Source organism: Bos indicus x Bos taurus, chromosome 13 (genome assembly GCF_003369695.1).
Source record: "Bos indicus x Bos taurus breed Angus x Brahman F1 hybrid chromosome 13, Bos_hybrid_MaternalHap_v2.0, whole genome shotgun sequence".
Classification (NCBI taxonomy): Eukaryota; Metazoa; Chordata; class Mammalia; order Artiodactyla; family Bovidae; genus Bos; species Bos indicus x Bos taurus.
The window spans coordinates 25,514,152-25,528,147 of record NC_040088.1 but is presented as its reverse complement, the minus strand read 5'-3'; the positions used below and the strand labels follow the sequence as shown (position 1 = coordinate 25,528,147).

The following is a 13,996-nucleotide window of genomic DNA, read 5'->3' as shown; positions in this document are numbered from 1 at the left end:
TCTGGATGCATTCCCAGGCTCTGCCCCCACCTTCCACAGGCCAGGTGGGATTCAGGCATCACTGGCCAGGGTCAGTGTGAGACAGAACATGGGGAGGAAGGGGGCTGGCTGCAGGCTGTTCTTGCCCTGGGACAATAGCATTCCAGATAGTTCTAGAAGCTTCTAGTATTTTCTTCCTAGAAAGTCCTCCATTGTACCCTTCAGATAGGGTCTGTTGCTTTCTGGGAGCAGCATAGGGAAGGACCCAGAGTCTGAGAACCACGAGGACATCTAGTGCGACCTGCTACCTTCCCTTGGGCAAATCTCCCCACGCTGGAGTGTGAGTCACTTCTCTCTGTGTTTAACTACCACCTGTACTGATTCTTACAGGTGGTAGTTCTTCTTACGATTCTTCTTAAGAAGAATCTTTATGATTTCCTCACGATTCTTCTTTAAACCAACTTGCTTTTGTTGGTGTAAATATATTCATGTATTTTTACAGCTTTATTGGGGGATAATTGGTACACTGTACACATTTACAGTACTGTGATTATGTTTCAAAGGAAGTGTCATATCACTATGGATATGGAGAGCTGAGCCACTTGCCATAAATAGGAGGTAACCCTAAAAAGAAAGTCTGAAAACGAAACAACATCATTAGGTTCTCACCCGAGTCTCTCACTGTCTGCCTGAGGCCCCGACTCTGTTTGCTTTGGGAGAAAGGGGAGGTTGGTATTAAAGACATAGGATAGAAAGAAAAGGCTGGTGAGAACTTTTCTCCTGCTCCAGCAGCCCCAGTACGAAAGATACTGAGAAAATAACAGTCCAGGTACTGCCTATTTCTGGGGGGACTTGTCCACCGTCCACCCCAGCTGAGCCCCCACGGGAAAGTCCCAGATGCTCCCTGGCCCCAGCCCAGGATGTGACAGGGTCCAGGAGTCCTGTTTTCATCACCGGCAGAATAAGGCCTGAGGACCAGGGCTGGCTTTGTAAATAAAGCTTTACTGGCACACAACCACACCCATTACATATAGTACTGTCTCTGGCCACTTTGGCTCCAAGACCACAATCTTGAGTAACTGCAACAAAGACCACCTGGCCACAAAGACAAAATAGTTATAGTCTGACCCTCTCCATGAAAAGTGTGCTGACCCCCCCGGTTTAGACCAACAAGTCTGTCACAGACTTGGATGAAACCTGGTTTGGGGTGGGGGGGCAGTGGTGGTCAGCTTGGCAAATGGGGAGACAATGTAAGTGCTCATCATTCATAAGTCACTCAATGAGGACCAGGGTTGGGGGATCCAGTGTGTGCCTGGTCCTGGAGCAGGTGCCAGGAATCCACTGGGGAAAGAATAGGCAGGACCCTGCCTCCTGGAGCTCAGAGCACAGGGTTCCCCACACAAAGCAAAGGAGCCCCCATTTCTTAAACCTCTCCCAGGTGCCGTCACTGTGCTGGTTGCTTCCTGGGAGCCCGGCCTGTGGATCTGATGCCTGAGTCCAGAGGAAGAAGCTGGGCATCATCCCGGGTCACACTCCTCATGAGGGACTGAAATGGAATTTGAACCAGGGGCCTCTGGCTGCAAAGCCTGTGTGTTTCCTGGACCAATGGGGATCCCTGGGGGACCCAGGCCAGAAAGGGGGAGATGTCGGCTGAAAAAGGTGCTTAGGACCGAATGGAAGGAAAGCTTCTGTTGAGACCATAAGGCAAAAGGGGAAGGCCCCCAGCATGCAGGGTGGGGCTGAGGGCAGCTGGGGGAACTGAGCCTGCAGGCCTGAGAGGAAGGCTGAGGGAGGTGGAGCCCGGAGCCGCCCTGGGCTTCACCATGCACGAGCCCAGCTCACTGCCCTGCACTCTTCTCCCTCTGCCCCGCAGCTGCGAGGTGCGCCCGGGACCCGAGTTCCTCATCCGCTCCTATACTTTCTACCCCAACCGCCTGTTCCGCGCCTACCAGTTCTTCTACCGGGACCCCTCGTGCAGCGAGCCCACCCACTCGCTGCTCATCAAGGGCAGGGTGCGCCTGCGCCGGGCCTCCTGGGTCACCCGCGGCGCCACGGAGGCCGACTACCATCTGCACAAGGTGGGCGTCGTCTTCCACAGCCGCCGCGCCCTGCTTGACCTGGCCAGGCGCCTGGACCACAGTAAAGCGGGCGGGGACTGCGCGCACCGCCTGCCCCCCGCGCGGGCCTGGCTGCCCGGGGCCCTGTACGAGCTGCTGGGCGCTGGGGCTGAGCGTGACTGCGCGGCCGCCCTGGGCTTCACCATGCACGAGCTCAGCCTGGTGCGCGTGCAGCGCCGCTTGCAGCCCGAGCCCCGGGCCGCGCCTCGCCTGGTGGAGGAGCTCTACCTGGGGGACATCCACACCGAGCGGGCCGAGCGGCGGCACTACCGGCCCACCGGCTACCAGCGTCCGCTGCAGAGCGCCCTGGTGAGTCTGGGGTCCAGGGAGGGTGAGTTCTGAGAGCCTGTGGGGACTCTCCCTGCCTGGAGCCCTCTTTCCCCGCGACTCCAACCCCACACTGGTCTGCCGGCCTCAGGACTTTTGCACATGCTCTTCCCTCTGCTTGAGGCCTTTCCTCAGGTCTGGAGAGGACTGGCTTTTTCCAGCAGGAACTCCTGGGTTGCCTTCTTGAGTGTGGCCCTCCTGGACTCTAGAGGGTTCTTTCCTGCCCCTGCTGGGACGGTGCAGGTCCCTGTCTCTCAGGTCTCTGCTCAGTTGTCCCCTCCCATCCCCACTCTGCACACACTCAGGGCTGCACTGAATTTGCAGTTGACTGCCTTGCCCCAGCAGCACTGGATCCTCTGCAAGGGGGAAGCCCTCTGCCCCTCTGTGTCCCCACCCAGAGCCCAGGGGCTGGCACACTTGCTGGGCCCCATAAACGTTGCTATATGAACTGGGGGGTTGGGGGGCACTGAAGCCACAGGGCTACAGGGCTTTGCTGCCCGCTCTCACAATTGGAAGAATTTTTAATTCTTTTGAGTTTACGTTGAGGTTAGTAAAAATGAAGTCAAGGTTAGGATGCTGGGTTAAGAATGTCTGTAAGAGATACCCAAGGGATATTTTTCAAAAGTGAAAATCGTTCAGGTATCCTTATCAGGTGTTCTTTGAACCCACAGGCAACCCTCACACATTCAGCGTGTATTGAGTGCCTGCTGTATACTAGACACTTAAGGAATTAAATCAAATGAGGCGAAGCATCCACTGTGTATTGGGGGTGGGGGTGGCGGGAGGCAGGGGCACCCTCTGCTCTCTCTCCTTCTCCCTCTTCCCTCCTCCCAACTCAGGATCTGGGAGGAAGCACAATAAGAAGTTCTCGCAATCAGAAAATTAGCCCGAGTTCTTTTCATGACCTCGAAACAATTCTCTGTTTGCCAGCCAATGTTCCAGGCCGCTCTGATGTCCATCCTTCTCAGAGCAGAGCAAGTGCTGGTGGTGGGGTGGTTACTGGCACCCATCACCTCATTAGGAGGGCAGTCTGCTCCAGACACAGAGAGGAAGGACCCCAAGGTGTGGAGGATGACACCGTCCCTGGGGCCACACACTCTTGCCCTTCTGTTGCCTGACCACCCAGGGTACCCATGCAATCTGCAGCATGATTGCGAAGCAGGACACACGTGCATGGGAGCCTGGGCCGGCAGGCCCGATGTGCAGACATTAAATTAAACGTCTTCTCACCAACTGCCCCCCTCCCCATAGAAAAAGAAAAAGGAAGATAATTTCAAAGATGGATACACTGCAGATAGACTCCCAAGTAACGAATTAGTCATTACCTTAAGCTCTCTGGGTCCCAAGCCTTGCCCACAACCCAAACCAGATGGTAAATATGAACATTTTTAGAAGTTAATTTAAAGCCAATTTGATCCCCAAATTCATTGCCTGGATATAGAGTCCTAATCGACCAAAATCATCTAAGCCTGGTGTCACCTCTAGGGGTTAATTAGAAACTGTTCTGTGTTGTTGGTATAACTTTATGTTACAAGCTTAAATCAGAAGGCGTTTGGCTTGCACACAAGTGTGAATTCTGCTGGCCAGAGTCTTGTGTATTAACACATGTAACTCCGGACCTGTGCACAGTGATGCCCGGGAAGGCTTTTTGAGGGAGATGGGTATTTCCTTCCACCCTCTTCCAGAGCACCGGAGAAGGAAATGCTCTCTCTCCCCCTCTCTCAGCTTCCAGTCGTGCTTGTTCTCCATTTGTCTCTGCCATTGCAGAAGACTGGTTGCCCCAGATCATCAGCCAGCATCCCCAGATAGCCTGTATGCAGAAGATATCCTTTGAGGGAGAAAGGCAGCCCAGAGATTATTTTGATATAATACATTATGTCCTGTCCATACACATTAGTGTAACAACAATTGGAATGTGGGTTAAAATGCCTAAATTAGAGGAGACTCTTATCAGCCAGCACTCCAATTACCAGCACTCCAGCTAACTACCCAGCTTTCTTGCTTCTTTGTTATAAACACTTCTGTAGCCATTTATTTAGCAGTGCCAAGTGCCTTCAGGTCCTCTGGGTCAAAATCCCCCAAAACAAAAAGAATATCATTTTCTGTATGATAGAAGTAGAATTCCGGGCAAGTGTAGGTTCATCATAGAAATAAATAAGAAAAAAAAAAAGTTCTCACTCATCCAATATTTCCTTTCTAAATCAGAACTCCCAAATGCCCCTTGTTTGGCATGAGACTCACCCAGCAGCAATCTGTGGAAATATGTTTTTTTGTTTTTTGTTTTTTTTTGGCAAGAAAAAAAAATTGGATCTGTTTTCCCAGCTGGACCCTCAAGAAGCATTTCCCTTCCTGGCCCTGTTGTACGCCCTTGGCCCTGAGTCCCCTTCTGGAGCAGCTAAAGCTAGAGATGCTTGCTTTGACAAGAGGCTGTTCCAGGACATTTACCTTTCAGAATGATGCTCTCAACTAAATTCTGGGCAGCAGCTCCCTTTAAAAAAAAAAAGAAGTCAGTATCTTGTTTCTTCTTGGCCTGGACTGAGCTTTTTCACTCCAAAAGCAGACTGACTCCTCCCACGCAATTTGGTTCAGCATCTGCTTCCTGTTGACGTGTTTTACTGTAAACCCAACTCATGAGAATTTATAAGGCAGAGGCAACTGTAAATAAGGCCAAAGCGAGAGGAAAACAAACCCACAGCCTCAGACAACTGAGGACCGTGCCCTCACGTGACAGTGCAGTGGGGACTGGGTTTCCAGTTCTAAACAACACAGGAATGAACATCTTTGTGTCTCATCACTTTGCCAACTTTTCAGCCACACCTCAGCACAGACCCTCAGCAAGCAGGTCTGGGGGCATGAGAATTTTAGCGGCTCTAAAGTAACAGCGCGTGGAATGCGCTCAGCACAGCTCTTGGCCCTTAAGAAGCACCTAACAAAGAATGAGTTGGGAGTGAAAGGAATAACTACAGGCAAGAAGGATAGTAAATGTTAATGGTCAGATTTTAGGACCAAGCAGGCCAGGTATGGGAAAGGACACCTCCTTTCAAATCCCAGGATACAAGTTCCATCTCTCCTTCCTTCCTTCACCCAATACACCTGCTGTGAACAGGAACCTTGCGCAGCTGGGGGTATAACAGCCAGGGAGAGACGGTCTGGCTCTCTGGAGCTTACTGTCCAATGAAGGGGTAGGGGCGGAGAGAAGAGGAAAGAGGGGATGGTGCATCTCTGAGGGCCACCATCCAAGGCGAGGTCAGAAGAGGTCTCTCTGAGGCCGGTCTCTGAGCTGAGACTTAGAGGTTGGGAAGAGGGCAGTCAGGCCACGTGTTGGGGCGGAGGGGAAGGTGGGGTCCAGGTGGAAGCAGCAGCAGGTGCAAAGGCCTAGAGGATGGAGGAGCTGACAGAGGTTCAAGAAGAGTAAAGTGACCACGGGGCTGGAGGCAGGAATGAAGGAAGTGATGGGTGCGGGGGCGGTGGGTGGGATTACGAGCCAGCCCACTCCAGGCACACCCTGGCACCCCACCTCTGACGTCACCCCCTTCCCCTTTGTCTCTGCCAGCACCATGCCCACCCCTGTCCAGCCTGCAGCCTCATCGCCCGCTCTGACGAGCACCACCCACCCGTGCTGCCCCCTCAGGCGGCCCTGCCTCTGCGCCTGGGCGGCCACTGGGTCAGCCCCGGGTGCGAGGTACGCCCCGCCGTGCTCTTCCTCACCAGGCTCTTCACCTTCCACGGTCACAACCGATCCTGGGAAGGATATTACCACCACTTCTCAGACCCCACCTGCCGGCAGCCCACCTTCACTGTCTATGCGGCCGGCCACTATACCAAGGGCACACCATCCGTCAAGGTTCGAGGTGGCACTGAGCTGGTGTTCCAGGTCACAAGGGCCCGTGTCACCCCCATGGACCGGGTCACCACGGCCATGCTCAACTTCTCTGAACCGAGCACCTGCGGGGGCCCGGGGGCTTGGGCCCTGGGAGCTGAGCGTGACATCACTGCCACCAATGGGTGCCTGCCACTGGGCATCAGGCTGCCCCACGTGGAGTATGAGCTGTTCAGGATGGAGCGGGACCCCCTTGGGCAAAGCCTGCTCTTCATTGGACAAAGGCCCACCGACGGCTCGAGTCCCGACACTCCGGAGAAGCGGCCCACCTCCTATCAAGCACCCCTGGTGCTCTGTGACAGCGTGACCTGGGACTTCTCCCCGCAGCACGGGGCTCGGCTGCAGACGCCTGTCCGCGGTGGGACACCATGTCCCCACGTGGCCCCTCTCCCTGTCCTACTCCTGGTCCTCAGGCCGGCCTTCTTCCAGTGGTTGTGAAATAGGTATATACTTCCAGCTGGTGCCTCAGGACACTCGTCTGGCCCGTGGACTCCCTCCTGGCCATAGACTCCTACACCCATGGCTGTCCTGGACAGTGATACAGCCTGGCTGCGTCAGCTCAGCACCTGCAGGGTCTGCACCACGGCCAGCAACTTAAGTCACGACCACAAACTCAGGCCTGGCAGCAGTCACCTGCTCCGAGTTTCTACATGCTCACTCTGATTTTCCTGGGTAGTCCGAGGAGTGGACTACGCCCATCTCCCTGCCCGATGGTGCCTCAGTTCTCTCCTGGAGCCCCAGGATTCAGTGAACTGGGAACACGGTTCTCCGCGTGCATGCTGCCACAGTTCTCCTGAGTCTGTGGGTTGCTGTTTAAAGATTATTAATTTGCATTTAGCAATACCAACTCAAAACCAAGCCATGAATTAAAGATGCTGCTTCGGGCTTTCAGCACAACTCAGCTCGCCGGCAGGGGCTCGTCTCTCTTTGGGGGCAACTCGGCTTTCTTGAGTTGTGACTGCTGGCGTTTGTCTGCGCCCGCCTGTGCTTCTGCAAGTCAGGCCTCAAGCTGTCAACAGCATGTGCAGAGAAATTGAGCCCTCCTGGGCCAGGGAGCAAATCAAGGCGGCCCCATCTGAGCCTAGAAGCTTGGCCTCCCTTGCCCACCCCGTACGCCAGTGCGTGGAGCTAGCGGCCGGGGCCAGGTCTTTGGAGGAAAGCAGTGTTTCCAGCCTTTGGAAAGTAATTAATACTAATGACAGCGGTAACACTAACGTGCTCTGTAATTAGGCCTGCACTGGCATCCTCTGTTTTCAAGATTCCCTGTGCTTGGCTGACAAGGAGGGAGAGAAACCTCCGGTGCATCTCTGGGACCATCCAAGGGTCACTGGGCTGCCCAGCAGTGTCTGGAGGATGAGCTGGAGAGCCACACCGTGCCCAGCCTGCCTGCTGCAGTGCTGCTGTGCCCATGCTCTCAGTTCAGAGGGAGCTGTCATCATGGTGGGGACAGGCTGTGCCTCTCCAGGGACCCTGCCTGTGTTCCCAGGGCCTCGTCTGTACACCGCGAAATTAACTGGCCTCCTGGTGGGCTCAAGGGTTTCCGGGATGCTGTGCTGATGAGTCACACCCTCCTTCCTCTGCCTGAATCCTAGAATCCTATCTATCTATGGCTCTTATCGCAGATCTTGAACAATTGTCTGTGAGGCTAATGATGCTTTCAGAGGGAGGCCCTTGTCCTCTGTTCAGCAGTGTGGGGTTCAATCAGTCTGCTGAAATTGCTAACTTATCTACCCATTCTTCTTTATAAAAAAAAAAAAAAACCACCAAGTTAATATTCTCTATAGGTCTCAGAGAGCTATGAGTGTTCCTGGCATATTTACCAAAGTACAAGAAATAATTAGATTATTTACAGTCTCAGACTGCATCACGGTGGGGGTTGCGTGTGTCTATGTTCCTGGTGGGGATGAGGGTGGGTGGCGGGAACATGTCCATGGCTGAGCAAGTCTTGTATCCGAGGCTTGAGGCAGCCATACTGCCATTTATCATCAAATTTGAATCTTTTAATAAAATTAAACAGCCTGAAAAATGTTCCTGCTGGTTATTAAAGTCAACCAAGGGGATTATGGTTCTAAAGAAAGGAAGTGAAGTATCTTGTGGAGAACATGTGAAAGAGAATAAAACCAGTGGAGGTGAACCCTGGCTTTCTCTGTGTTGCTCCTTCAGTTCACACCACTGCCCTGTGCTAATTAAAGCTCTCCAGGGGCTTCCAGCACACACAGAATAAAATCCCAGGTCTGGACATACCACCGGCTACCCCGGCTGCCCTGGGTGTGCTTCTGTCTCCTGACCACGCCAAGCTGTTTCGTGCCCCAGGACCTTTGCACGTGTCATTGTTGCCACCCGGTGCCTCCTCCCCCAGATCACAGAGATGCGACTCCTTTCATTCACATCTTGGACTGCGTGCCACCTCCTTGGGGAAGCCACATGAATATTCCACCCCCCACCCCCAAGGCAGCCTCCGTTTCCTGCTCTCCTCTCTATCCACCCCATCACTCTGCTTTATGTTCCTTATAATGCTTGCTGATCACTGTCAGATTTATCCATGTTTATTCTCTGCCTCGAGGGAAGGACTGAATCAGTCACCGGGATCTTTTCCAACTGGTACAGCCATACCTGGTGCTCAGTAGCACCGGGATGCATATGGTTGGGTGAACCAAGGCTAGTGATCGCAGTTAACCTTCACCAGCAAAGAAGGCACTGCCACGTGCCTGGTGAGGCATCCCATGAGGGGGGCACCCCACAGTGTAGAGTGGGACTCTGCAACTAGCAGAGAGAACCCAGGCTTGGAGGAGAGAGGGATCAGCCCCAGGCCCCCACAGCTGAGCCCCAAGAGCCTGAGTGCAGAGCTTCTGACTCGTGGCGTCCTACTGGGGCACCGGTTCCTGGCAGGGGTGGGAGTCATGACTGTGTTTGAAGAAAGCAGTTCAGGGCTGCTTTGGAGGACATGACTGAGCCTCCCCTAATTAGGAAGCCTATGCTGAGGAAGAGAGAAGGTTCCTGGCCCCAGGGACGAGATGGAAGCACCCTCCCATCCTGGGCTTCCTGGTTCTGGAACATTCGATGTGTGTGTGCTAAGTTGCTTCAGTCGTGTCTGACACTTTGCGACCCTAGGGACCATAGCCCATCAGGCTCCTCTGTCCATGGGATTCTCCAGGCAAGAATACTGGAGTGGGTTGCTATGCTCTTCTCCAGGGGATCTTCCTGACCCAGGGATCGAATCCACATCTCCTGCATTGGCAGATGGGTTCTTTACCATTAGCATCACCTGGGAAAGCCCACTCATTGCTGACAGAAAGTTCCAGGCTCTTTTCTCCAGGGCAAGAAGCCAAGCTTCCCAGACTCTGGGCTCCAGTGAGGGGTGGGTTTCTACCCAGAGGACTGAGGGGACTCTTCCAGGGCTGGGGACCCACCTTATCATTATGTCTGGACCTTCCACAGAGAACTCAAGATAGCTTTAATCAGAAGAGGGGAAAGTAAAGCCAACAGTTCTCATTCAAAACAAAACAAAATTAATGTTCTCCATTGTATGTTCAGTCACGTTTTAAAAAAAAAACCTGTGCAGTTTATAATTTCATAGCACAGGCTCCCAGGAGGGTAAATGAGCTTTTTTCTTTTTTAATAAAAAGTTTAAATTGTCTACAGCTCTCAGAGGCCTATTAACTAACAGATGCTGATTATCAACAGAAGTTATTTCTTTGCTTTCTCTAAACGAATATGCTCAGTCTCCCAGTGGTGCAGCTGGCCTGAGCCACGCAGCTCAAGGTGACGCAGTGGCTCTGGTCCCTGGGGCCCGTGACGCAGCCGGGAGCGGGGAGGGGCAGAGCCTCCGGCCGCAGGGAGGGACTAACATCAGTGCCAGCCCGGCCTGGACCCCCTCCCAGCCATTAGTGGAGCCGGCTGGGGAGGGCTGCTCTGCTCAGAGAGGGTCACCTGGGCAGCAGTGTGAGACCCCCAGTCTGTTCCTTAAGGCCTTAAGTGACAGACAGCCTTTGCCTTGTCATACATAACCACCATCACACGGACGTGAGCCCAGGAGTCAATTACCTGCCAATATTCCCTAGGACTCAACTTTTCATATTCGAGGCCGGCCCTCCTGTGACCCCCGGATTTCCCTGAGACCCCTTTGGCCACCTCCATCCTCCATCAGCCCCAGCCAGCCGCCCCCCTGCTGTCCTGAATGTGGTCCCTCTCAGGTTCTTTGCCTCTGATCCCCCCTCTGCCTGGAGCATTCTGCTCACTTCACCCCACTGTGTCACTGCCCACCAGGGCATCCTTTTTATCCCACCACAGCAATTTTCAGGATCTCAAATACCCTATTTGTTGGTTTCCTTCTTTCTTGTCAGCCTCTCTCCTCTAGGGGCTTCCCTGGTGGCTCAGATGGTAAGGAATCCGCCTGCAATGCAGGAGACCCAGGTTCAATCCCTGGGTTGGGAAGAGCCCCTGGAGAAGGGAAATGGCAACCCACTCCAGTCTTCTTGCCTGGAGAATTCCATGGACAGAGGAACCTGGTGGGCTACAGTCCACGGGGTCGCAAAGAGTTGGACACAGCTGATTGACTGACACTACTACTCTCTCCTCTAGAGGATGAGTTTCTTGACAGCCGACCCTTGTCTGTCTGGTTCCCCACTGTCCCCCTGGGTGTGAAACAGAGCCTGGCACAGAGTAGGGGCTCAATAAACACTGGTTAAATGAAGAAATGCTCTGAGAACTGCCTGGAAGTGCTCTGCATTCAAGCATCAAGATGATAACCACATTCCTTAAATACCAGCTTGGAATTTTGTTTTTTTTAATAAGATGGACAAAGCAGAACTCTGTGAACTTGAAGATACCTATTTTCTACTAGCCAGACTCTCTCTAGGAAGGACATTAGGTACAACTGCTGTTCCAGGAGAGGGGGTCACAGCACCCAATACAGGATCCCCTGAGAACCCACCTCAGGTTTTTCATACTTAACAGAGGTCATGGAGCCTGAGGACACCCTCAGCCTCACACATGCACCTTAGACTCCATGTTCTTGCTGCTCCGGTCCTCCCACGAGCAAAATGAGCTGAAACCTGATAATAATTCCTGGAGCCACCCATCTGCAACAGGAAAGACCATAACTGGCAAGTGATGCAAGAGGAATCAACAACATAGTCTAAGAGGAATGGCTTTAAACTAGGAAACTTGGTGAGGTTGGGTCTTTTCTCAGTGATGTCACATTTATTTCCTAAAGGCTATTAATTAATAATGTACTACTCTTCCTCCTACATCTGGTATTTTTTTAATACCTTAGGAGAAAATAAATTAACAAAAAACTTAGGTGGTTTATTGCTTGTGTTAAAATCAGCCATGTCTGCTTAATAAGACCTATAAATATTGACTTAGCATCCACCATGAAGGTCTGCCAAGCTTCTGGCTAAAGTGGCCAGGTAGAACACATGCTTTTCCCTCTACTTTCTTCTGAAATCCCAGTAAATGTCAGGAAAAGAATAAAACACCACAAAATCACACAGATGAAAAAGGAAAAGAGACAACAGCCAACAAGAGGAAAATTCTGGGATCTGGAACACGGATGGGCCCCTTTCTGTAGTAGGCTACGAGAAAGTCAAAGAATAGAGCTGGCGGGTTGGCTGAGAGGTGGAGCTCAGAGGTGCGTCCACTGTGCCCTGAAGGCTAAGGAATTGGTGGGCCAAGGCAACTCAGAAGCAGGACAGCAGTAGGGCTGAAAACCGGAGGACCATTTGCAAGTCTATAAAAGGAGTTTTGCCCCCAGATCCTGTCCCTAACCCCTCTAACAACCAGCAGTTTAATCAGAGTATCTTTGGACGTGGAAACTATTTAGGGCCAGGACAAGGTATAAGCTAAAAATGAAGTGAAACATGAAACAGTGAAGCTGTACATTCTCTTCCTTGTTAAGGGATGATGGCCAGACTTCTGCTGCCAGGCAGGAGACTGTAAGATTCCTCTTTAGAGAAATGAGCCCCAGCTAAACCAACTACAGGTACTGACAGCTAGAAATTGCTCAACAAGGTATCTGTTAGGTCCTTAATGAGTTAGCTTTCATTGAAACCCACTGTTCAACAAATCCCACCTTCCCCCATGCACCTTCCCATCAGCTTTTTAGGGCTTCACTAAAAATACTTGCTTCCCTGGTGGCTCAGTGGTAAAGAATCCACCTGCCAATTCAGGAGACACAGGTTTGATCCCTTGGTAGGGAAGATCCCCTGAAGAAGGAAACGACAACTCACTTTGGTATTCTTGCCTGGGAAATCCCATGGACAGAGGAGTCTGGTGGGCTACAGTCCATGGGGTCACAAAAGAGTCAGACGTGACTTAGCAATTAAACAACAAAAAATAAATACCTAAGGATGTCAAGAATCACCAGGCATTTGAGAAAACCTCCAAAGTGGTAGAGACACAAACCTAGCCCAAAGCAAGTAGTAGGTAGTAGATAATGCAGGGGATAGACCCACAACAAAGACGATACTTTCCTCAGTGAAAAGCACGTTAACTTTTTAAAGACCACCACCATTTTTTAGTCTCTCTTATAGAACAACAGAACAGAAGCTTCTAGAACAACAGCAAAAGAACTATAATATCCTCAATGAAAAGAAAGCAGCATATACATCTAGCAACAGCAGCTGGCCATAAACAAATAAGAATAACTGGAAAAGAAAGAAGTCTTGAAAATGATAAATACATTAACAGAAAGAAAAAATCAAAAGAACATTGGAGATTGAAGAATTTCTGCAGAAATAGAAAAAGGATCACACATTAAAACGGCCTCTGACTTCTTATGGGCAACACTGGAAACTGGCAATCAGTGAACGATGCTTCAAAATCCTCTAAATGATTCCCAACCTTGATTACTATACCCACTACAACTATCAACCAAGTAGGAGGGCAGAATAGAGCACTTCCAGAAATGTGAAATTCTCAGAAAAATGATCTCACCCTTACTTCTCCATTAGAAATCTGCTAAAGGATACATGCTGCCACGTTCTTCAGCAGGTAGTAAAACAAGAAGGAGAAAGCAAGAGACCCAGAAAACAAGAAACCCACCCAGAAAAGAACAAAGGAAGCTCCCAAGATGAAAGGGAAGAAAGGGCCCTCCTGGGATGAGAGCTGGGCAGCAGGCCTAAAGATATCAGTCCAGAGAATAGCAAGGGATGCAGAGGTCCTAGGAGGGAGCTTTCTAAGAAAACACACACACATAAAAATCACAGGCTACCCAATATGCGAAAGTACTAAAGAGAGTTATACTTCTGTCAGAGTTGGAGGCTGAATTCATTAGAGATACATAGACTAAGCAAACAAAACACTAAGATGCAGTTATTCTGGGGGAGGGGGGAAAGGTCCTGGATACATACACTCATAAAACATACAAGGCAGAGCTGTGAAGGATGTTTTCCTTGGAAGGGAAGCTATGACAAACCTAGACAGCATATTAAAAAGCAGAGACATCACTTTGCCAACAAAGGTCCATCTAATCAAAGCCATAGTTTCACCAGTAGTCATGTACAGATGTGAGAGCTGAACCATAAAGAAGGCTGAGCACCAAAGAATCGATGCTTTCAAATTGTGTTACTGGAGGAGACTCTTGAGAATCCCTTGGACAGCAAGGAGATCAAACTAGTCAATCCTAAAGGAAATCAACCCTGAATATTCCCTGGAAGGACTGATGCTGAAGCTGAAGCTCCAATACTTTGGC

At 51.3% G+C, this 13,996-nt stretch overlaps 1 protein-coding gene across 1 annotated transcript in view; it reads left to right on the top strand.

Moving 5' to 3' along the window:
- APCDD1L (APC down-regulated 1 like) overlaps positions 1-8,437 on the top strand; it is a 49,837-nt gene extending 41,400 nt beyond the window's left edge. Inside the window, exons 3-4 of the mRNA XM_027559005.1 lie at positions 1,853-2,405; positions 5,977-8,437. Coding sequence (XP_027414806.1) covers positions 1,853-2,405; positions 5,977-6,741 — 1,318 coding nt within the window. The 3' untranslated portion in view covers positions 6,742-8,437. The remainder of the gene's footprint in view (positions 1-1,852; positions 2,406-5,976) is intronic.
- Positions 8,438-13,996: the final 5,559 nt, after the last annotated feature.